The 23598-nt window shown below is 39.1% G+C and overlaps 2 protein-coding genes across 4 annotated transcripts in view; one reads left to right on the forward strand and one right to left on the reverse strand.

Annotated features, from left to right (window-relative positions):
* Positions 1 to 4614, forward strand: part of LOC101165305 (poly(rC)-binding protein 4) — a 34979-nt gene extending 30365 nt beyond the window's left edge. For both annotated transcript variants that reach the window (XM_011477233.2, XM_020704726.2), the window contains exons 13-14: positions 1718 to 1887; positions 3697 to 4614. In XM_011477233.2, the coding sequence (XP_011475535.1) occupies positions 1718 to 1887; positions 3697 to 4042 (516 nt within the window). In that variant the 3' untranslated portion in view covers positions 4043 to 4614. The remainder of the gene's footprint in view (positions 1 to 1717; positions 1888 to 3696) is intronic.
* Positions 4615 to 5956: 1342 nt separating this feature from the next.
* The window catches only part of LOC101165978 (dedicator of cytokinesis protein 3), a 46257-nt gene continuing 28615 nt past the window's right edge, over positions 5957 to 23598 (reverse strand). Inside the window, exons 22-54 of one of the 2 annotated variants that reach the window (XM_020704728.2) lie at positions 23514 to 23595; positions 22985 to 23155; positions 22151 to 22343; positions 21020 to 21147; positions 20673 to 20819; positions 20456 to 20554; positions 20284 to 20378; positions 20061 to 20136; positions 19821 to 19921; positions 19684 to 19742; positions 19432 to 19580; positions 19241 to 19326; positions 19109 to 19135; positions 17995 to 18090; positions 17855 to 17915; positions 17657 to 17750; positions 14982 to 15130; positions 14283 to 14369; positions 13378 to 13482; positions 12350 to 12491; positions 12000 to 12166; positions 11363 to 11449; positions 11102 to 11281; positions 10932 to 11015; positions 10735 to 10851; positions 10326 to 10447; positions 9869 to 10004; positions 9675 to 9756; positions 9350 to 9465; positions 9158 to 9242; positions 8955 to 9077; positions 8796 to 8878; positions 5957 to 8615 (exon numbers count right to left, since the gene is read on the reverse strand). In XM_020704728.2, coding sequence (XP_020560387.1) covers positions 8007 to 8615; positions 8796 to 8878; positions 8955 to 9077; positions 9158 to 9242; positions 9350 to 9465; positions 9675 to 9756; positions 9869 to 10004; positions 10326 to 10447; positions 10735 to 10851; positions 10932 to 11015; positions 11102 to 11281; positions 11363 to 11449; positions 12000 to 12166; positions 12350 to 12491; positions 13378 to 13482; positions 14283 to 14369; positions 14982 to 15130; positions 17657 to 17750; positions 17855 to 17915; positions 17995 to 18090; positions 19109 to 19135; positions 19241 to 19326; positions 19432 to 19580; positions 19684 to 19742; positions 19821 to 19921; positions 20061 to 20136; positions 20284 to 20378; positions 20456 to 20554; positions 20673 to 20819; positions 21020 to 21147; positions 22151 to 22343; positions 22985 to 23155; positions 23514 to 23595 — 4138 coding nt within the window. In that variant the 3' untranslated portion in view covers positions 5957 to 8006. Of the gene's footprint in view, positions 8616 to 8795; positions 8879 to 8954; positions 9078 to 9157; positions 9243 to 9349; positions 9466 to 9674; positions 9757 to 9868; positions 10005 to 10325; positions 10451 to 10734; positions 10852 to 10931; positions 11016 to 11101; positions 11282 to 11362; positions 11450 to 11999; positions 12167 to 12349; positions 12492 to 13377; positions 13483 to 14282; positions 14370 to 14981; positions 15131 to 17656; positions 17751 to 17854; positions 17916 to 17994; positions 18091 to 19108; positions 19136 to 19240; positions 19327 to 19431; positions 19581 to 19683; positions 19743 to 19820; positions 19922 to 20060; positions 20137 to 20283; positions 20379 to 20455; positions 20555 to 20672; positions 20820 to 21019; positions 21148 to 22150; positions 22344 to 22984; positions 23156 to 23513; positions 23596 to 23598 lie in introns of both variants that reach the window. The other variant, XM_020704727.2, reaches the window with a different exon arrangement.

Raw genomic sequence — 23598 nt, forward strand, 5'->3', positions numbered from 1 at the left:
TTTCACTTTTATGGAATTCCTAACTTAATTTTGTACCTCAAGACAACAAAGTATCTCCATGTTCAGGCTTGATGTATTGGCAGATGCCAGGAACATTTTTAAAAACGTTGGTAGGTTTTATGATCCCCCAGCCCCTGGTAAGAAGGAATGAGGGACTCCAGTGCTTTACATGACAGGGACAGCTGTGAGCTCCAGCCATTGTTCCAGAAGAGAGGACTTACAGCCGTGACCGAGCCTTGACTGAGCCCTGTGCCGCCCCCCCCTACCACCAACACCCCCCCCCCCCACCCCCCCAAGGCTGACCACACAATCCCACTCTGTGCTCACACACCGAGCGCTCAGGGAGGCCTGTTTGCACACACAGATGCTTTCAGAAACTGCAGTCAGCATTGTGCTGCACCTCAGCAGAAGGTTTTGCTGGAGGAAAATGGTCGTCCCCGTTCTCAAACCCGCCCGTTCAAACGGCTACCTCAGCAGGAATTCAACAATATAAAAGCCACGTGTGACTTGGAAGCTGCAGCAGCGTGGGGCATTGCTGTTAATGAACGCTAAGAAAACATCATCATGTGTGGAATGCTCCTTGTGTGCAGCTGAAGTTTGCTCAGCTCTTTTCATATTTTTATGAGGTTGTTCAAACAGAAATGACACCAGCCTGAGGTCACACACTAAAGTGGGAGAGCTGTTGACAGCTGGTATCAATTGACAGCTGATGGAGATTTTTGGACTCAGTGGGGGAGAGGTGCTATCAGAGATATGAGGTCTGCAGCCACCATTGTCTCTAGTGGAAACTCTTCAGGCTGACTGCTCTTTCTCTGTCGCACCCTCCATAAATTTTTTTTTAAAAAAAGCCAGCCAAGCCAACCTGGTCTCTGTGACGGATCAGTCATGGTGGATTCTTTAAAAAGGAATTTTATAAATATTTAGCTAAAGAAATTGTGTGTGCATTATGATGTGTGTTCAAATTCCATCAAATTTCCAAGCACTACATCACCATCCGTTGTTCTTGCTGCACATTTGACATCACACCCCTGACAGTCACCTCCTGACACCTTGCACTTGAGTTGATATGTGGCTTTAGCCACGGTTCTGCTTCCTATCTGTTGTCACCAAAAGGGTTAGGGGAAACAACAGCAGAACAAAAGTGAGAATGTATTTTAGGAATGCAATAAATGCTCTATTGTTATTATCTAATCTGCTGTGATCAGAGAGGACTTTCAAGCTCATGGGACTTGATATTATATATTTATATATTATATATTATATATATATTTTCTCATTATGCTTTCCATCAGAAGCATCTAGCTGGTGTGGTTTTGGGAAGTGATTTGTTTGGGAAGTCATCACCACTCTGAGGAATCAATAACCTTTTAGCTACTCAGATTAATGAAAGGCAGATGTGCCTCCTTTCATCTCTTTTACCAGTGCAGACACAGTAGCAATTAGGGGAAAACTTGCAGGGAATGGGGGGGGGCGCATTAGACGCAGATGATGGATGGTCAAACCATTGAAGACAACCAATACAATGGCAGGATATGAGTTGGTGTGTATCAGGTCAGCTAACCAGCAGGCCTACCTTTCTTTGGCCTTTATATCAGAATCTGTTTCCTTTGCATAGAATATGGTATAAGATGTTTTGTTTAGACTTGGATATCCACTGGTATTTACTGTGCGTGGTCATTGCGAATCACATCAGGCTCGCTCCTCTGTTCCTTTGCAGTTGATTGGCTCAATCATCGGCCGTCAGGGCACGAAGATCAATGAGATCCGGCAAGTGTCGGGAGCTCAGATCAAGATCGGGAGCCAGCTGGACGGGACAAGCGACCGCCATGTCACCATCACAGGAACACCAGTCAGCATCAACCTGGCCCAGTATCTCATCACCTCTTGGTAAAAAAAAAACTTCTGTTCAGCCAAAGATAATTTGAAAGGGTCAGAGGTCATCTGTGAATTCTTATTTTGGTCTGGTAAATGTGAGCATATTCGTATTAGAAAGTCAAAAGAGACAGATTTTTATTTTTTGAATCTATTAGAAAATATTATGACAACAAAATGAGTTACCGTTTAGCTGTGCACTACAAATTATTTGATATTTGCAAAAATCTTAAATCTTGTTTTTAGACTTTCAAGATATCTTACCAGGTTTGAAGTTGTTATAGCTTCTCTTTGCTCTACACCTTTCCAAGCTTTTCTCAGTCAAGATATTTTGTTGGATTAAGAGCTAGAATGTGGAAATAGAGAAATTATTATTCAAATGGCTCTTAATCATGTTGCTCCATACTCCTGACAATAGAAAAACTTAATTTAAGACTCACAAACTCAAATTTAGTTTTTGGTTCAATTTTAAGGATATTATTTTAAGGTTCAGTTAAATGTTAGACAGCCATTCATTGTCATTAATTTAGAAACAAAAGTTTAAATTCATGTTGTAAGAATAGGTGCTAGTATTTTATACATTTTATGAGGTGTTATTAGGATGGGACACTTATATATTCTCATTTTGTTTACATTTTGGTCTAAAATAAGTTCTTTCCACTTATCACACTGTTTTTTTGTCATTGTTATCAAAGTGAAATAGAATTAGGTACATAACTAAAATAGTTTGCTTAGACATAGCAAAAAAAAAACTTTCATTGGGCTGTATAATATTCAATTGTAAGTAATTATTTCTCACATTTTTTAGCTTATTTTTCCAATTTTGAATACTTGTGTGAAACTCCTTGTTTCTAGATTTTTGTATCTTATTGTTAGATTTTTTTGTTGAATAAAAATGGCTTGCTGCATGGACAGATAATAGTTATTTTCCACTATTCAGGCTACCTGTTTATGCCATGTACATTTGTCCTAAAAAATTACAAACTTTTTTACTCAAAATTAAAACGTTATTGCATGTCCATAAACTCTATTGTTTTAATGTGGGAGTTAACATGAAGTATTCCAAGTATGACAGTCATTTTTTTACTTTCCCCCTTCTAACACTTGATGTGTTTGATGTAAGTAAACATGTTCAGAAATTGCTGATCTGCATTTGGCGGCTAAACACAAGAACACTGCGGCTTCTCCTGGGAATGAACAATGCTTAAAACTTGAGAGAAAAGACGAGTGAGCTCTTTATTACTAATAAAGCACCCTTCCATTATAACAACAAAGCAAGACGTTAATACGAAGGTACAAAATTGTTTTTCACTATAAATAGAAATTCCTTTCCCATTGTTTCATGGTGCTTAGTAAGCCACAGCTGAATACAACACCACAAGACCTTATGCAGGAAAACAGCTGCTGTCGCACTTCAGGGGAGCAGTTTGCTGAGTGGGAGTAATGCTGCTATATTTTCCTAAAAAAATTTAAATAATTTTGTGTTTACATAAGTTTTATTTTTTATTAATCAAAGTTGTTTCTGTTTATTTAATCATATCTCTAAAGTCTGTTTTAAAAGTTACTTTAAGTTCAATTAAAAAAAAAAAAAGGTGACACAGGTTTTTAAGAACATCCTTTATCCAACTTTTCACAGCTCCTCCATGCAGAAATACTCTTAAAGAGGTGTTAATAGGTTTATTTATTAGAGGAGCACTCCATTTATTAATTTCTAGAAAAATCCCCTGGAGTTGCAGCAATAAATGTATCCTGTAATTCAATCTTGTCTCCATGCTTTTCTGCTTTCCCTCTTTCTTTCTTTCTATTCTCCACCCGCCCCTTCAGCTTAGAGACAGCCAAGTCCACAGCCCAGGCAGCCACCATGCCATCTCCAGTCGACCTTAACATGGCCTTCACTCAGCCGGCCTCTCCAGCAGCCTCCCCTGCACCTACCCTGACCACCGTGGGGACACTGACCCCAGCTCATGTGCTCGGCACCCCTTACGGCGCCATGCCCCTCTCCGGGTTGCTCGGGATGAAATCCGTCCCCTTTCTGACTCTGTCCAGCCCTGCCCCCACTGTGGCTGTCACTGCAGCACCCTCCCACTCCACTCTTGCCGCATACACGGCCAAAATCTCCTCAGCCAACTGCATTAAAAAGCCAGAGAGACAGAAGTTTGCTCCGTATTGATGAAGCCTCCACGTGTGCAGAGTCAGATGAAGGACACCTGCAGTGTTCTTCCACAAATGCCTGATGTAGCCATAAACGCCAGAAGAGATGCTCCTGACTTGGATTCTGTGATGCACCAATAGAGACCAATGGAAAATGCCATTTACTGCTATTTACAATTATGGATAATTTATCAGTTTCCCATCAATCGATGATTTTATCATTACCATTATTCTTGGCATAAAAGGGCTGGAACTTAACCTGAGAGACACATGTTTAACGCTTTATTCATGCGTGTCTCAAGTTAGACGTCAGCAAGTATTTATTCCCCAGTAAATTTGTAAGTTGTATTCAGATGACAAATGATGCTTTTATACGTCTGTTTGCCTGTTGAAGTTTGTAAGAAAATTTATAAATGTCCAATGGGAGTTTTTTTTTTCTTTTTTCTAATTAATCTGTGCAATGGTACTGTACTTTACTTTATAGCAATGTCTGTTTTGTTGGTTTTATTTTGAATGTGAAACCTGTTAATCTTTATTTATTTGTATTGTTTCATTTATTAAAAATCTTTGTTTCCTGACATGGCAGATGTATTCGTCTTTTTTCCGCTGCTTGGAGGCTTTGGAAGCACAAACCAAATCAGGACAAATGAAGCACAGGGAAACATTCTGTTGGACGGCTTGCTACCAGATTTGAGGTGTTTACTCACAAACAGCTTGTCATTCTGGTTGGAGGATTTTATGAGAGATGTCTTTCATCATTGAGCTCCTGTGCCCAGAACAATATGTGAAGAATGAGACAACACAAGCCCAGAGGAGCAAACTTCTCCACTTCTATGACAGACATGTACTTGTGCTCATACAGAAACAGTCACATGCTACCATCTGCAGACTCTTTGTTTCTCCCCTAGGACAAAAAACAGAGATTCCAAGGCAGAGGAGTTTGCGAGGTTAAAAGGAAGGGAAACATTTTTTTTACCCCAAAACAAAGCAGGAGTGAGGAAAAATGTGGGTCTGCAGGAAGGATTCAAACATGAAGCATCTGCATGCAGCACAGCGTCATCCTCAGGAGACACAGCAGGGATCTTTTCATCCGGTCTTGATTTTCCTTTTTTTGTGCCTGCTTATGCATGTGGAAAAATCTATCTATCTATCTATCTATCTATCTATCTATCTATCTATCTATCTATCTATCTATCTATCTATCTATCTATCTATCTATCTATCTATCTATCTATCTATCTATCTATCTATCTATCTATCTATCTATCTATCTATCTATCTATCTATCTATCTGTATAAAGTGGATTTTTTTTGTTCACTTGTTTGTTTGAAATATTTTCTAAAGTGTTTGACTTTTTTTGTTCTGCTCTTCTCTTGTTTTTCTTTTTTTTTCCGAATCTTCTTTTTTCCCTCAGTATATTAAGCCCCTCAGGGCCACCATTGTCCCTTGCACAGAAGCATCTTGAATTTCTAACGAAGATAAAATAACTCATGACTGGAACAAATACTAAGCTCAGAGCCTCACTGTACTAATATTTTCATGTCTTTAAAAAGCATACATTGACTTTAAGGGATATCCATGTTAATAATAATGTATTTATTTGCAACGGGCACCAAATGCTTAGCAGACAAAGCATAAACTCAGTAATAAAAATGAGTTGCATGGTGTGTGACATAGGCAGGCATCATTTTAATGTTCTCCTTAAGTATCTGTGTGGGAAATGGCTGGTGCGTTGTGAAATCATGTTTCACGCATTCAGAAAATTACATGAACCGTCAGAAAGCAGTAAAATATAAACTACTGCTTTCTTTTGCCTACAGGACTTAGTCTTGTTTATTTTTGTTTCAAATGTCGCCATCTGCTGGCCACCACAAGAACTGCATGCTCTCATTTTTTTAATTTGTTTATTTTAGAAAAAGCCACAAAAAGGCGTTAGAGCTGATAAAAGATTGTCTTTAATGTTTGGCATTGTTAATGAATTCCATACCACAGCAGCTATGGGAGTAGGAAAACCACTTTTACAACCAAACACTTTTTGATCATGCTAACACCATCTGTACAGGAAAGCACATTGAAAAGTGTATAAAGTCTTTATATGAGAAGAATGGTGGAGACAGCCACGGTCTAATGGATTTGTCCTTTTCCAAACACTGATTATAGATATTTATCAATTACGTTAATCTCTGGAGTACATGTATATACACAAAAACAAACAATGATAAACCTCTTTAGGGCTTCTGCAATAGTTCTCAAAAATATTTCACAATACTGGTGTATGTACAATAACAGAATTTACAATGAAAAATTCCATCTTACCTATATCTGGAGTATTGTTTTAATGATCAGTTATCCTAGCTTCTCTCAAGCTCACAAAAGATACTCACAAAAACTCTATAATGTGTATTAATTTAAACTCCATACAAAGTAGAGCCTCCCATACAGCACTTGTGCCTTCCGTCAGTTTCTGGAATATGTTTTCACAATTGATGAGCTCACATACAAAAATAGAACTTGTCTAGTCAACTGACACTTTGATGTACAGTAACACAAATAATCCATCTGCAAAGAAAAAAAAGTTTAAAAAAAAGAAAAAAATAGTTGAAATTATTGGCAAAATACACTCATAAGATAACAGGACAGTAATCAGCGCTGTTCTTCTACTCAGTAGGTCTGGCCTTCAGCTTTGTCCTGAAACACGTCCCTCTTCATAAAAACATAAAGTGATTGAGAAAGAGCTAGTTAATATATTGGCACTATAAAAACAAAAGCATGAAAGATGAAGTCTAAAACATTTCTTGGTATGTAACACTTTTCCTATTCTTTCCTCCCTTCAGAGTTTTCGTTGCAGACGGAGGGAAAATGCTGTTGTTAAATGAGCTTCACACACTCCGGGTGTTCGATCGAGACTGCATTTGAGTGCACTTAAGGCAGGTAGGAGATTACAACACTGTCTGTGAGAGCCCAATGCCACCGCGGCTGTCCCCGGTTCACAGGTTAGCAGGACCTGACAGCCACAAAGAGAAGGGAAAAGATGAAGGGAGAAACAGAGAACCAGGGTTGGCTCTGAGTGCCCAGCAGAGAGATGAGGTGAGAAGTTGAGTGGTATGTGTCTGTCACCGTCCTCCAGTTCTGCCGAACACTCTCATTCCTCTTGGGATATCATTGCCACACAAGAAACAAACATCAACCTCCTCAGCAGAGACTTAACTTAAAGCACTTAAGCAAAAACCAAGATTTGCAGCTTGTGCATTACAAGAAGAGCATCATATCTGAATACATTCACGTAGCTTTCCATACGCACAGTATGGATGGGAAATCGGCATTGACTGTTCATGTTCTCTGAGACGCTGGTCCGAAAAGAGAGTTGCAAATTCATCCTCAGAGACCTGCAGTTCACACCAGTAGATATGAGTCACTATTAAGGAGCACTTAACAGTGTTTCTGAAAAATATCATGGGCACAAGCCTTTGAAAACACTAAAATGTAGCAAATTTATCAAAACAATTATTATTACATATGAAGCATTTAAAGCAGAAAAGTCACTTCACTGAGAAAAAAAAAAACACTGTTTTTGTGAAAATGACACAAAGAGCTGAGACTGCTTGAGATTGTGGTCGTTTCACAAAATTGTTGAACTTTTTAAAAATAAAAATAAAAAATAAAGACATGCCCGCACATGAGTTGTACTGTTGAGTACAATCAATTTCCATTTTTGATCAAAAATAATATGCCTCACTGTTTCAAAGGTATTTTTTCACATTTTTGTATCAAATCTAAGAAGTCAGGTAGAGCAGTTGTGCCTCAAAGTAAAGCTTGACGGAGGTTTGTTTCTTTTCTTTCCTTCATGAGCACTGTCATCACAACACCGAAAGTAGAACCAGCTGAACGTGCATACAAGCTCTCCGTCTGTTCCCTATTAACAGTGCAAAGGAAGGAAAGAAGACAAAATAGCTCTAACTGAAATTTAGCTGAAACCTCGCTGTTACTGAGTTTCCTCGTGCTCCTCACTGATGCACTGCTCCCATGCGTGTTTCCCCTGGTCCTCTCTGTGGCCATGAGGTGAGTGGAAGATCCTGCGAGGCAGTGGAATGGGCTGAGGCGGCAGCTCCTCCTCGGGAATGCAGCCCTCTCGCAAGTAGGGCTTGGAGGGCACGGCTGGAGGCTGAGGCCGGCGGTAAGGAATGTGATGAGGGCCGTGGGTGGGAGCGTGGTGATGAGGCGGCATTCCGTGGGAGTGGCTGTCCATCCCGAGGTGGGCGTGAGCGTGAGAGTGCTGGTGTGCGTGCAGATGGGAAGCAGGGCTGCGGTAATGGAAAGGCCGGACAGGGTCCATGGAGTCGATTTCCGAACCACCGTAGTGAATGTGCAGGTAGGGGGAGGCCAGGTACTCCTCGGGGGGAGACCACAGGTGACTGGGAAGAGGCTCCAAGGCATCATTCCTAATCGGACCAGGATCGGGATACTGACCTCCAAAGTTGCTCTCGCTTAGAGAGGAAACGCCGCTGCTGGCGCTGCCTGACAGAGTCGAGTTACTGCCACCCAAAGCTGACTGGGGACTGGTGGGGGAGCCAGGGATCGGGTGAAGAGGAGACTGGAGACATAAAAACAGTAGAGGTTGGAGGGTTTTCTCCACAAAACGAATACTAACATGACTCTGACTGATGTATATTAAGAAAAGGTTTAACAAATTCCAGAGTTGATGGTCTTCTGTACAAAAGCGGAGGACTTTTCCTCTTTAAAAGCGAAAGTCTAAAATTTATTATGATGGTACCTTCCGGAGAGATCGGACAGGCAAGGAAGGAGGGGGGTCACTGTTCTGGTGGTGATACGCATCACAGTGCATCACGAAATGTCCTGCAGAGAGGCAATAAAAAAGCTGAGCAACATAAGTCACAAACATAAATAGCTGTAAGTGGAGGTGTCAGCATACCTTGTGGGAAGGACCTCGGTGGAGCAGGAGGCATTATGACTCCTCCAGTCGAAGGCGGCATGTAGGCAACCTGGTCCCTGTTATCTCCATCCAGACTCCAACTGCTGGGAGTGTTGGGAAAAACTAAAGGGGGAAAGAAAAAAGGTTTCAACTCCTTTCATGGAAAACCTCCTGGTGATATTTGGTATGTTTCTGGAAGTTACCCTTCTCTGGAAGATTCATGTGAGGATCAGCACAAGGCTTACATGGGCTAACTTGCTGAAGTAAGGCACGCTGCATGTGGTTGTTCTAAAAAAAAATGTTTAAAGGTTAGAATCTGACCACTCTAGAATTTATCAAACAAACTTTTTCCATAGATTTAATCCTTTGAACTTTTTATCACGTTGTTGCCACACCTGTCCATTCTCTGCCAGGTTGTAGTACATAGAGTTGTTGGCCCTCTCACGATGAGACGGCAGAAGTACCATCATGTCTCGGTTGTGTTTGGCTTTGTCAGGCAAGGATGGAGAACCTGCGCAGAGAAGAGTTTTCTATGATCTATAATGTTCCCCTAAAAAGCGATTGGCCTTGTCTTTGATTGAGGTTCACTGTTGTTGAAAAACGGATGATTTTTACTTTGTGGTTAACTTCTAGTTCACATGATTTGTGAGGAATGAGCAAAGGTCCAAACAATTGAAATATGTAGGGCGTAAGTGGGACTCAAGCAGCTGTGATGCTCACCTCTGGCACTTGACGGAGCAGAGTTAATGATCTGGGAGGAGTTTGAGCGGATTGAACTCAGGCTGGAGGACGAGGGACTGGGCTGAAAAACAGACATTTTCTCAAATTCTAAAAATGTTATTTTAAAACTTCACTAGTTCTAATGAACTGCACAATTTAGTTCTTGTCACATCCGCTCCTGTTTTGAGCTCTACCTGCATGTGCAGTGCTTCTTCAGGATGCTCCCCCATCAAGCCGTCAGTCATAATGACCAGGTTTCCTGCCTCGCTTGAAGTGTGAGAGGAGAGGGAGGAAGACGAGTGGCGAATCGAACCTTGCAGATTTAGGGGGCTGCAGGACAGTAAACAATGGTGACTCTAAAGTACATGTTGATGATTCTCTATCTCAGGAAACTGCAGTTTTGGGGCATTTTTCTGATGATGGACATATATAAAGACATCTTAAAACATAAAAATGGATGGATGTTTTCTTTTCTTTTCTCATCAGTTGTTCTAAACATGATCTTTAAATTGTAGAACTTTTAGGTTTTCATGCTTTCTGAAGCCTACTTTTTCTGTTCCAGGCAACCTAGGTTCTTGGATACCATGTTGAGCTGTTTAAAGAATTGGAGTGTTGATGGAGGATCTGGATGTGTGTGTGTGTCAGACTGACCTGTGTCTGTGAATGAGGCGCACACTCTCAGGACTCATGTGGTTGTGGGATGAGAGGATCCCTCTGGGAGAGTTTCCTCCTGGACAGCCTGCTGGGCCAAATCGATCAGTGCTCGGCACACCCTGCTGAGATCCAAACGTGTGCCGTCTTAAATATTTACCCACAGGCAATCATGCATTCACGTCCCATTATTTTCTGTTTGCTATTTTTATATAAGGTTATAGTCCATATTTTAAAAGAGTTTTAAGTATGTATGCCTTGACAGCTCAGTGAAGCTTAACATTTTAAAATTGTGTTTTTCATAAAGCGAGTGCTCATTTTAGAAACGATTCTTTTACATTTTTGCACAGTTAGAAATTGTTACCTCATTCATCTTTCATTTCGTACTGAACCATGCAGGTCTACTCACATGGTGCAAACCAGTTCTCATCATGTGGAACTGATCTACAAGCTTTTTGTGCAGAGGACGCATTTCTGGATGCACAAGTTTCTCATGTACAGCCAGCCCCACTCCAAGAATGTGAACCTTTGTAAGGAAAAACAAACACAAAAAAAAAGTAACTAAAACAGTTTTAATATTTGTCCTTGTTTTAGGCAAAGTCAAACCTGTTCCTGCATGAGATCCTTTAGATGAGTGATCCTCTCTATGTCCTCGGGGTGACTATTAATATAGTCCTTATCAAAAAAGGCCTTTTAAAGAAGATGAAACAAGATATTTATTAAAATCAGCTCATGTTATTCACTCTTTCTATCCTCACTCTACCCCTGAGCAGCACCTCCTGATATCTGGCGATTCCTCCATTCACTGCAGCATCTATGACTCCATTGAGGCACATGCTGAGCGAGTTGATGTTGCCATGATGCTGTCTGTGTTGGTACTGGCTGATCAAAGTCCGCAGCTCCTGGGTCTTATTCTCTACCACGTAAATAGCGTTCTCCAGGGGGCTCACTTCCACCTGAAAAAACAAAAACGCAAGAGATTTATCAAAAAGTGTTTATTTGATGCATTTTATAAAATGAAATATGAAAATCCTCACCACTTCTCTCCTTTCCACCTCTGCCCAGCGGGAGATCCCAGGGAGAGGACGAGACAGGATGAGAGTCGTTCTCTCAATCCACAGACTCTGTGAAACAATCAGAATCCTTTTTGGGTTTTTTTGAACGATGATCAACAGATAGTAGGTAGCAGATTATGCAATAGATAAACAGTCAAATTGTCAGATGTAAACAGTTAAATCCACAGCATATCCTCAATATTCTGCCAAAAAAACAGTTTAAAACTCAAATGTCGGACATTTTAATGTAATATATGCTTCTTTTGATCAATTGTTTGAAAAATTCTACCTCTGAAAAACCTAAATGGATTAGTACGTCTACCTATAGGCAATATGATGGCAATGATAGCTTTGCCCACAGCTTTAACATTAACTAGATTTAAAAAAAAATGTATTCAACCAAGGAAGCTCTTGCAATTGTGACTTTATTTGCAAGAACCCTATATTCAGATCAGAATAACATATTTTCTTGGGTACAAAGCAAATATGGAAACTTCAGACGAAGGACTTTTAAAAGTGCTCCCTCTGATCTAAGCATTTCTGTTAGAAAATGAAACAAAACAAGGACAGAGCTGTAAGACAAAAGTAGGCAAAGAGCAGCCCTGCTGGCTCCTCATACCCTGAACTCGTTCTCACGGTCCTTTGGCACCTTGTGGAAAGGCCTGTCATAGTGGAAGCGGCTGACATTGTTTATGCGGTAGAAACTCTTGATCCTCTCGGGCACTCGCTCCAACTGAGGCACATCAGAGATGTCTGACACTGGAGTCACTGTGTAGATCTGCAAGTCTTGATGCCAAGTGTCAAGGAAGTGACAGACAGTGGGTCTCGAAAGCATAGTCACAGAAGAGAGGATATTCAGTCTCTGCAAACTCAGAAAATCTGTTTAAGTTCAAGTCAAATGTTTCATCATCAGATCATTAAATCTGTCTATGAGGTGCAGCTTTAGCAGCTGGGAAATTTTAAGGATACACTGTGCGTCGCTCTGTAGGATGGTGTCATCCGGCTGATTTGTGTGTTGCATGGCAATGGCTTGAGGGAATTCCCCCAGCATCCTTTGCTGGAAGTCCTCAAGTCGTTCATAGTCATAGCCACGACAGACGAATTCCTTGTTCTGCAGAAAGAGGATAAATAAGCTGAGTTTTTTTTTCCTTCACGTTCGTCAGACTTGAACTGAACCAGCTAAAAACCAAATGGGATTTTCTCAGTTGTCCCTGCAATTGATCCAACAGCTGTTGCTTAACTATTTGAAGTCAGTCAGTTAAAAATTGTAGTCAGTTTTTCTTTCTAAAACCTCTAACAGTTTTAGCTGACTTGGTTTTCTTAAAATTCTTGCAAATCTGCAATGCTTCTGTGCCGTTTTGCAAACACTGAACCCTCCAATGTGCCCTTCTGAATTCATGGTATGTATAGTTTCCATATTAAGCCAGAATTAAAGGTTTGCATTAAAAAGATGCAGGAATTATTATTTATTTAAGTCTTAACTAGGTAAGATTAAGCTTTAAATGCAGATATTTGTTGTCAAAAATTCACATGCGTACACTTCAAATTAAGATGCGTTTTAAAAACATTTAATTTGTGTAAAAATATCTTATAATTTCCACAAATAAAACACTTTTAAAACAGAGGGAAAAAATGTAATTTGAAAGACTAGGTATTTCCTTACATTTTAAAGAGATGCATCAGTGAGATTCATGAATGTTTTAGATTTTTTCTGATGTCAAACATTAACATTCTGATCATAAGCGCATGAATTTAAAGAACTTGAACAGACTCATTCAGAACCTGAATGCATTTAAAGGCTTAAAATTTGATCAATTTTTCTAGTTTTTTGTTTCAATAACTGCTAATTGATTTGTATTTTAAATTCAGTTCAAGTACAGTTTATGAATCTCCAACATTATTTTTTTCATATATAAAAGATTTGTTGTCAAAAAGGTTCCCTGCAGAAATAAAGCAATGAATTAGTCAGTGGATAAGATGAGAGAAAAAGATCTTACCCTAAGGAAGAAAGGAAACTTCTTCCCATAGAAACCCATTTTAAAGAATTCAGGTTCAATTCGCTGCTGTTCAATGATGTTGTCATAGTATGCTGCCTCCATTTTCTGTGATACAAAGATACACATGCACATAAATCATGACAACACACAATACTACCTCGTGTTTAGATTATAAATTTGTGTAACAATCAGGTAAATGGGGCATCAGGCTCTATGTCTGTGACATCTGCCACATAGTTATGTGGGCGTGTCTGTGGTCATCAGCTGTTTTGGTGGTAGAGAAGGATGGTCCATGGCCCTGCAGGTGATTTTGCAGCATGCACATGTGAAGGTACAGATAACCACCTTCTAAAGTTTTCTCTTCATTTAGGGTCAAAACACATGTCTGAAAAACAGCTACAACAAACCTCATTGTGGTCACTAGCAGCCTCTTTAAAACTGCACTTCTAATTAACACATTTCTATGTTGACACACTGACCGCTGCATAGACCTCACTGTGGTTTACCTTAGCACAGCTTACTTTTACGTAACCCCTTGATGCCTGAATTTATTTCCAGCCATGAAAAAACCCACCTGTTTTTGTTTTAATGTAGGAGCTAAATTAAGGTAACTTTGGAGCCTGAAGTGGTTGAATGCACATTTGCATCACGGGGATTTTTAGCTGCATGATCAAACTCAGCAGAATGCTGCTTGGTTACAAACAGGCAGCAACTATAGTGAGCTATAAACCTGTTATCTCCTTATGGAAAAGTGGGAAACACATTTGTTCACATGAAAAGGAGAGGCTGTTTGATACTGTTTGCACTTCACACCTGAGTATAGCGGTTCTGCAGGCAGCTGAAAATGTCACCTTCTAGCAGAGCGGAGGTGTGTTTTTCAGACAGGAGCAACGGACTTTACTCACCCGTATCCAGCTAAGGCTCTGATAATCATACAGAGTCTCATACTGGAAAGCCAGTTCTCGGCAGAGCGAGATGCCGTACTCCCAACACTGCAAAAACACAGTTTCATTAAAATTTGTAAGAATTTGTAATCTTACAAATAGTGTTCTGCTTTTCTTCAGTTTATATAATTGACAAGGTCTTTTTAAATTATTGTTTCACACAAATGCATTTCAGCAAAACCTTTTTCTAATTTTACACAATAATTTTCAATAAATTAATTAACAATTTAATTGGTTTAAATATGTTTAATTACATTTTTTTATAATAATATTTTTAAACCCAGAAAATGTCCAAAAAACTGATCATTTTGAAAGTTTGTTTGACATTCAATAAGAAAATTAATTGTTTCAATCCTTCAGAGGAACATTTTATGTTTTGCCTCCTTGTTAGTGTGTGATGTTGTAACCATAACTGTATGTTATCACTACATTTCTGTAGGTTGTTAAGAAAAGGCAACAGTCTGCTAACCTGTTGAGATTTTTTTGTTGCTGTGATTGTCCAGCACCCTAATCATTATTACATAGCCCTGATTTTCTCCCTCTTGTTTCAGGGTGATGTTTTGTTTTGCAGTGTCAAATAAAGCAAAAGACTTGGTAGTTACACTGAAAGTCAGGCTGAAAGGCGGTGAAATAAGGGTTTAAGCAGTAAACGTCACTTGCCTTGCCCTTGTTGAAGTAGTGGAGTATTTTACGGCTCAGGTTTTCTTTTCGTTGCCACTCACTCTGACAGGGATAGTGTAGGAAATCCCTCAGAGGCCGGTCTTCCCACTGCAGCAGCTCCCAGTACAGCAGCAGGGTGAACGCTGCCTCTGTAATAATGGAGAACAGAGAGGAATCGGGAAAAGAAAATCACTCAACAAATAACTATTTTACACACTCTGGACATGAAGATAAGCCAGTAAAATACCAATTGCCTGGGTAAGGGTCAAGGAAAGTAGCATTATAACACAACAAATCTGAATGAAGAATTGTTGACTAAATAGTTGAGACAGTATTTCAGCAAATGGCTGACTTCGCTGCTGTTATTTATCCATATTATTCTTTCTATAATGCAGAGTGATTATTTTTCTTCCCTTTAGCTTTTTAAGTTTTGCTACAAGCTCAAGTGACAGATTGCATTTAGTAGTAAAGCAGACTGACAAATTGATAGTTAACACTTATTACATTACTTTGGCTTATTAGTCCTGCTAGTGATTTTTTTTGCTGATGCTTAAAAAACTTTTTTTCCATTTAACCCCTTGACACCCGTTGATGCATATATGCAAAGACAAAACATGACAGCAAAAACTTGTCTTTTTTTTAAAGCTAGAAATAAATTCAGGCGTTATGGGACTCATTTCATCGGCACACAGCAAGCTGCTTAAAAAGGTAAAATATATATATACACTATATATAGACAAAACCTGACGTTAGTTTGAATAAGTGAGAGTATCAAAACCCTAAAGTCTCACAACTGCTGTTGGTCATATTTACATGGGCAGGAGGATTCTGTGTGTAGTGCCAGACGTTTTATCATCATCTGGTATACAGTCCCAGTGGCATTAATGTTCTGCAAAACCTTTTTTGTCACCAATTTAGTGTGACAGAATGTGTGGATGGACTAAAGCTGAGTGCACTGAAAGGGAAAACTGTGATTTTCTATCTGTTGCTGTATGTTGTAACCAGTTTCAAGAGTTCTTTCATCCTGACTCATGATCATAAAGTGAGATTGCAGATTTTTACAATTCCACTAAATTACCTAACAGGAGAAATGTGTTTTGATTACTGTAAAAACTAACAATCCAGTTTTATTTAGGCAAAATAACTTGTGTATTTGAGCCGACCAAACAACAGGTGACCGTGGAGTGGCTTTGGAGTAAATGTGTGTTTTGTAGTGGTTGATGTTTTTGGTGCTTGATTCCATTACTGTCTGTACATGTCATGTAGCAGCATGCCTGCATGAATTAAGAGGAGTTTAGTAGACTGCATGCGTGTTAAGCAACAAAAAATTAGATAAAGTCAAATACATAAATGGAACAAACTTTAATTAAAAGTTACTGCAAGATTGTCAGTTTTATCCTCACTTAGCAGCTTTACTCACAGTTGTATCTCCTCACTAACAGACAACTCTGGACTTTTTCTCCAGTAAAACCAAGAATACAGTATCAGGGCCGGTCATTGGGGTCAAAACCCAGTCACCTTGTGCATTAACACATATTAAGCAGTGTGCTGATAAACAGGTTTTCACATGTTAAACAGGGAGAAATGGAAGAACAGCTGGAGCTCATGTGAGAAGTGCAGGGTAACTCCTAAATAAAGTTACAGACAATGAGATAAAAAAAATAAAATGAAAATAAAAACTGCAGTCATCCTAAAGAGGTAGAAGCAGTTAACAACTTCTACAATCTCAGTGACACTTCTGCACAAATCCGTCAAACTTTCGTGAGAACATACACTGCAGGACAAGGTATTTATCTTAATACAAATTTTCATTCATCTTCTTAACCGTTTTTTCCCTTTCGGGGTCACAGGGCTGCTAGATTCTATCCCAGCCACTTGTGGGCGAAGGCAGGGGACATCCCAGACAGGGCGCCAGTCTGTCGCAGGGCCACAATCACACACCCATGCACGCACACACTCACACCTTTAATGCAAATTTGTTTTACCCAGAAAAAATTGAAGATACTACATTCTGATATTTTTTTAACTTTTTATACTAAAATCCATTAATTTAGGAGATGTCAAAGAATTAAAAATGCAAATTTCTCATTAAACTTACTCAAGCATTTTTAAATTGATAAAACCAAATAAAAACAGTCAAAGTTACAAAAGCAAATACCGCAAGTTAACCCCTTGATGTCTAAATTTACTTTAAGCTATGAAAGAAAAAACAAATCACTGATATTTTTGCTTTCGAGTGATACTAAATTATGGTAAATTTGGAGCCAAAGTGGTTTAAGGCATATTTGCATCAAGGGGTAAGACAAAAATTATAGCATAAATTTTCAATTGATACCCACATTTTTTGTAAATACTTTATTTTAAAATAGTAGCATATAGCAGTTTTTCAGCAAAACAAGACATATTTTAATAACGAACTTTTATATATTTCTGTTATTTAACCATATATTAACCCAAAAAAGATATAAAACAAATACTGCATAATACAGTTTACAGATTTTATATTTAAATAACTGGAAATCGGGGGACAGGATTATTATTTCAAGCAAACTATATGTCATTCTTAAAGTTATCGATGTCAAGAGACACCTATACTTTTTTTCAATATGTATTCAAATAATATACCAAAACTGTAAATATGGATCTCACAAATTAAGAAAAGATATTTGAATTACCTGTAAAATCCTCTGCTTGCAGATGCAGGTCACACAGTTTATGGATGTAACGGATGTACATGTCCTCTTTGTTCACTTCTGACTTGTAGAAGTTCTGATGTTCATTAAAAAGAAAATATACAGATTTAAAAACCCCAATCTACATGTGATAGTAACAGAAAAAAACAAAAGTACAAAACACTGGCATGAATGTCTCACCATCAGATTGACGGAACCACCAATCTTTTTACTTTCCACTTCATCTCCTTTCATGCAGTCCCTGGACAAAAATAGATCTGCATGACTGATCTGTAGTTTATCTTCACAAACCAAAATATTCAGGATGTAGAAAATTGCACCTGTAATCCAAAATGCGTTCCACAAGTCTTGTGACAGATGTGACAAAAGAGATTCCAGTTTCTCTCCAGGTTTCCTGCTCTATCTTCTCCAACAAGCTGGGGGGGGGGAAACAATAGAAATACAGAAGTAAAAACGTGAAATTAGATTTTGAAAGTGTTTAATTGCATTCAAAGAATTTTATTTGAGAAAACAGCATAATTCCTTCCTATTTTTTTAGATTCTTAAAATGCAGATGATCAACAATAAAGGATGTTTCTTCATCGTTTAATAAAGTGAAAATTAGGATTGAAATGAAGAAGCACTGACTGAGAAATGCATGTTACACTTTAAGAAGATTTAAACTGAAACATAGCAGCAAATTGTTGTTTATCAGATGCAGCTGATCAACATTAAATGTGACAGCCTCTGTCTGAGCAGAAACTATGACAATGTGCCTGTGTGTAGCACTCAGTTGTTAGTTAGGAGGTCGAACTACTCTCTCTGATCAATATGGGATTTATTTTAAAGCCGTTTACAATAAGTGGTCTATTTGAAGCGCAAAAGAATACTTTCAGGGGAAATGTCTAAAGGGAAATGCAGTCAAAACAAAGCAGAATCTCAGACGGAATATCTGAGGTACCATGTTAAAGGTTAATAATTAAGGCTGAAGAGCACTCCATTAGAGGATTTTGTTCGAAACAGAAACTCATATTCTCTATTACATGACCATACAATAAAAACTTGTTTTGGAACCAACCAACTACACTCTAGTTCAACGACAAGTTCCACTCTTGTTGAAAATCAAACCCAAAATTAATTGAAGAATTTGGTCAAACATTTTGGGCAGCAAGTGATAACTGCAAAGAAAAAATTAGAAAGAAAATAACTGCAACAAATTATATGGCTGCTGAAAAATAATCTACAAACCAATGATTCATGTGTGGACATTTTTTATATTTTTTACATCTGGTTTCTTTAGGTCAGCATTTTTTAAAATATAAAATGCATTGATAGACATCTTTGGAGGACAGATCTTTTGCAATAACAAGGACCAAATCAATACACCCTTTAATGTAAAACCTAACTTTAACCAAGGGTTTGCCGCTGTTTAAAATGTAAAGAAATATTCCTTACCTTGGATAAGGACCAAACAGCTGCGTTCTGGGCACAAAAAATAAAAGAAGAAGATCAGTTTAGAAGAAAATAGTAAAACCTTTTATTTGAATGTTTCTTTATCAACATGCTAAAGCCATATTTGATGCTTACAGCAGGCTGAACAACTCTCTGTGGTTGTCGTCGCCTTTCCCATCTGACACCATGCTGTCCAGCTTGTCCATTAGCTCCGCCTCCACCTTTAAAAACACAAACATTTTAGCAAAAGGCTAAAATAGTGAAAAACAGCTGCGTATTAGTCCAGTGGATAGCATTTGTTTAATGTTTTCTTCATAGATAATGACCTGTTTGAAGTTGCCATTTTTCCGCTGTTCCCAATCCATCATGTCATGAAAAATTGGAATCATAATATTTCGAATTTCAGGCTGAGGCACTAGAGTCACTCCCAGAAAAGGGCCCATCATTCCTGGGATGAAGTGGGGTTTGTTTTCACCTGAAACGCACAAACACCTCATAAGAATAGATAAATAAAAAATGTGTCACTGTAATCTGGGGCAAGCTTAGTTTGAGTGAGTGTGCATGTGTTGCAGCCACACCTAATTTTTGCCACATGCTGCACAGCTCATAAGCCATTATTACTCTCATGTCACTATACCTGCACAGAAAAAGTGAATTTCAGATAAAATTAGGTAAATAACAAAAATGTAACAATGAGTTTTAAAGTGTATTTTACTTGTCGAGGGTTTTCTTTCTCTTGGCAGGGCCAAGAGCTTCCAGTTGCAGACTGGGCTGGTTGATGTACAGGACAGCAAGGCTGAAAAAGGAGTTCCACACCTGACGCAGAGAGAGATGTGAACTAAAGTCAATCCTTTACTAATTTAATTATAGAAGGATGCATATTAAAAAAGATCATTTTTAAACATTTTGTGACTTTTTAAGGTGGAGTGTTTTCTCCAGCTGAAGAAAGGCCAACCTTGAAATCAAAATCTGCCTCGGTGAAGTTTTTGTGCAGCGCCGGAGAGAGAAACTGTGTTGTCACTACGATGATACTGCAGAAAAGCAAACATTACACTGTCAGCTACCAAATGAGATTGAAACCCAAAAAATTGGTTTTGAAAAAAAATGCACCTTTTACCTTAAGAGCAGGACATTCAAAAGCATTTCTAATCTAGGCAGAAATTAAAAAGAAAACTCACTGACTAGTGAGAAGCCTCATGATGCTCCAGTCTCGGGGGAAGATAGTCAGCTTCATCAGATTGCGAAATACGCAGAAAATCTTCAACAGGAACTCCTGTGGAGAAATTTTTGTTCAGTCGAGGTGTGCGGCAAAAAGACAACAGAAGCTGCAATTGTTGCAGGTTTCCCCACCTTGAGCTCTTCCTTGCTGTGGAAGCTATTGAGCAGATGGTGAAAGTGGATCTCCGTCATTTGTCGCAGTAGAGAAAGAAGACAGGAAACATACTCCCCCTGCATAAAAGTCCGTGTCAGACACAGAGAAACTAAAACAGAGGCAAAATAACTCGAAACATTAGACAAAGTTGACTTTTCTGGTCCTCGTCAGAGGCACTCGGAGCAAAAGCCTAACCGTTATCTCAGCAGTGCACTGGGGACAGCGCTGTCCTCTGGAGGTCTCCACTGAATGAGATTTGCTCATGATGGACAGCAGAGTCTGCAAAAGTACATCCAGTAAACTCTCCACCATCATCTCTACCTCCTCTTGAACAGAAGACTCCTAAACGGAAAGAAGGGAAACGGGTAATGTTTCACATTTTGTACTGAGAAAATCTACACATGCTTTGGTAAGAACTATCTGTTGGAAAAATAAAACATCTTTTAGAACTTTCTCATTGATATAAAAAGTAAATTTGATATTTTTGGTAGTTTTGCTTTTTTGCAATAAATGTAAAAATATCCATTCACAGAGTACAGTACCATAGAGCTTGTTTTAATGATGGAAAAGATGCTGCTCAGGATTCCAGAGCATATGAGCAGCTCCCTCTGCTGGCGAAGATGCAAATGGATGTGATGCAAAACTACTGGCAGCAAAATACTGCGGGACTCTGAGGAACGAGACAAAACAAAAATGACAATAAAGCCTGACCATTAAAGTGTTAGACTCTAACAGGAAAGCTTCCCAACCAGGTTCATAAGCAAAAGGGAAAGGGTAACTTTACAAGTAACAATTTCTTTGTTACAATGCTCTTGTGCATCAAATTCTGCATTGTTGGAAAGATTGTTTATTACCTATTTAAACGGTGTCAGAATTCACAAGATACATGCATTGGAGGGCTGTTGCTATAAAATGCTCCTATGGGCTTCTGGTATCTACAGGTGCTGCCAATCAGGCATCTGATTGGTCAGTAAAATGTCTGCGATAATAGGCCATCTCCTCTCCTCACTGCGTGAGCACAGTTGTCCTCTACAGGTGTGCAGTCTCCTCCCATTTCTGTTACTGGAAATACGAGGATATTCATCATTGGAGGCAATGATGACAACACAAAGGAGATATTGAGATGAAGGTCTGCAACCGATGGCAATCCTCTATTTCAAAGGCCTAGGATTGAATTCCTTCAGGATGAGAACTCTGACAGAGAAAATCTCCAGAATTTAGAAATGAAGAGAAATGGGATGACCTCCCAGCAGTCCTGACCTTAACCTTCCTGAACACTTGGATCTGGGCGTGCTGTTCCTGCCAGAGTGGCCAACACAACCATGCCAGCTGACTAGCGGGTTAAAGAATGGGATGTCATCCCACCGCAGTGGGTGACCAGGCTGGTGACCAGCATGTGTGCCATGAGTGTGTTCTTTCACTCGCCATTTCATTAAATAGAGTATTTTTTCAATGACACCTAAAATAATAGAACGTTTTGTCTGGTTTTCCAAACAATTTCAATTTTTCAATTTGAATTTTATTTGTATTTGTATTTGTATTTGTATTTGTCAAACAGAATTATGCAAAAAAATAGCAATTTTACAAGGACATAATATAGCAAACATTCATGACCTTACTATTTATTCCTCACTATTTAATTTTTTAGATTTTAAATTTAAAAATCATCTTACCAGGGAAGAAAAAGAGGCGGCTCTCGACGGTACGAGCAATGGATTGCAGTTTAACAACATCCATAGACTGACCAATATCCACTGTGCTGGGCATGCTCCCAAGAGTGCCTCTGACATATTCAGCTACCTCCTGAACAGTAAACATCTGCAGCAGCTCGTCAAAGATATCAGGGAAGCTGTTCAACAGGGCTGCCTGTTGAGAAAAGGACACAGAAAAAAAGAAAAAAACTCAAACATATATTACACTAAAACAAACTTGGAATTGGTTTATTACAAAATATAAAATATTAAAAAAGACAAACATATACTAATCTCTGCTATTATTACTCTTAATCACAAATAGACATACAGTATTTGCCCATATGCATACAGAGCACGACACATTGAATCCTTTAAATGCAAAATTCATCAAGTAGAGTTTAAGAATAAGGGAAACAAACACAAATTTAATGTACGAACAATGGTTTTGTAGTCATATAACTTTTTTATTTTTTTGTTTGTTCTCAGCTATACAGTTGAAAATTTTAACCAGTTACAGCCTCACAACTACTTTAAGATGTACTGTTCTGCTAACTAAAGGAAGGTGATGGTTGCAGAGCGCTTGCTGCATTGCAGAATCAGCACAGGGGGGCGCTGTGACTTACAGATGAGAGCGAAAGCTTAGGGCATGACCACAGAAAGCCATGCAGCTGATCACACACCTAAACTAAGTTTAAGTTCAAGCAAAGGACAGGGAAACAGTGAATGTTGAGCATCGATACAGGGTGACAAAAAAACCTAAAGCAACAAAACATAAATTTAACTTGTCGTTGTTTGATTCCCGACGTGACTGACCTGTGTGAACACCAGATTCTCTGAGCTGCGGCTGTCCAGACTTAGAACGAAGCGGATCGACTGAAAGAGCTCCTGGATGCTCACTCTGAACTGCTCTTCCTCCCTCCCACAGGTTGCTCTTGAGTACAGGATACGGGACTGGACGATGAACTTGAACAGATATTCTAGTGCCTGGGGTAGAGTGTTGGACAGGAAGACATAAAGGCACACGTCAGGTCATATTTTGAGTTCCTTGGCAGAAAACCAGGACTGATGGTGGCCTAAAGTTCACATTTGAGACATCAAAGACTTTAGCTTGGCAACAGTACCATATGGCTCCAAATATCACATGAAAATGCTGCACCTAATCTCTGCATGGCTTTCAGTATTAATCTTTAAATAGCTGTTCTTTCAGCGGGGAGTTCACTTCTTAAGGTGGTGTCACGTTACTCTTATCAGATTCCTCTCTGTTTTGGCGTTTTCTTGAGCTAACAAATCCCTGCTGAAGGAGCCACAGCAGAGCTACACGGACGTGAGCTCAGTGTTTTACCCTCATGGCCTCCTGAATGTGATCCTGTCTAACCACTTCAGCTGAGCGGTCCATGTACCACTTGAGGCATCGAATCAGCTCCCTG

This window comes from Oryzias latipes, chromosome 7 (assembly GCF_002234675.1).
Source record: "Oryzias latipes chromosome 7, ASM223467v1".
NCBI classification, from domain to species: Eukaryota; Metazoa; Chordata; class Actinopteri; order Beloniformes; family Adrianichthyidae; genus Oryzias; species Oryzias latipes.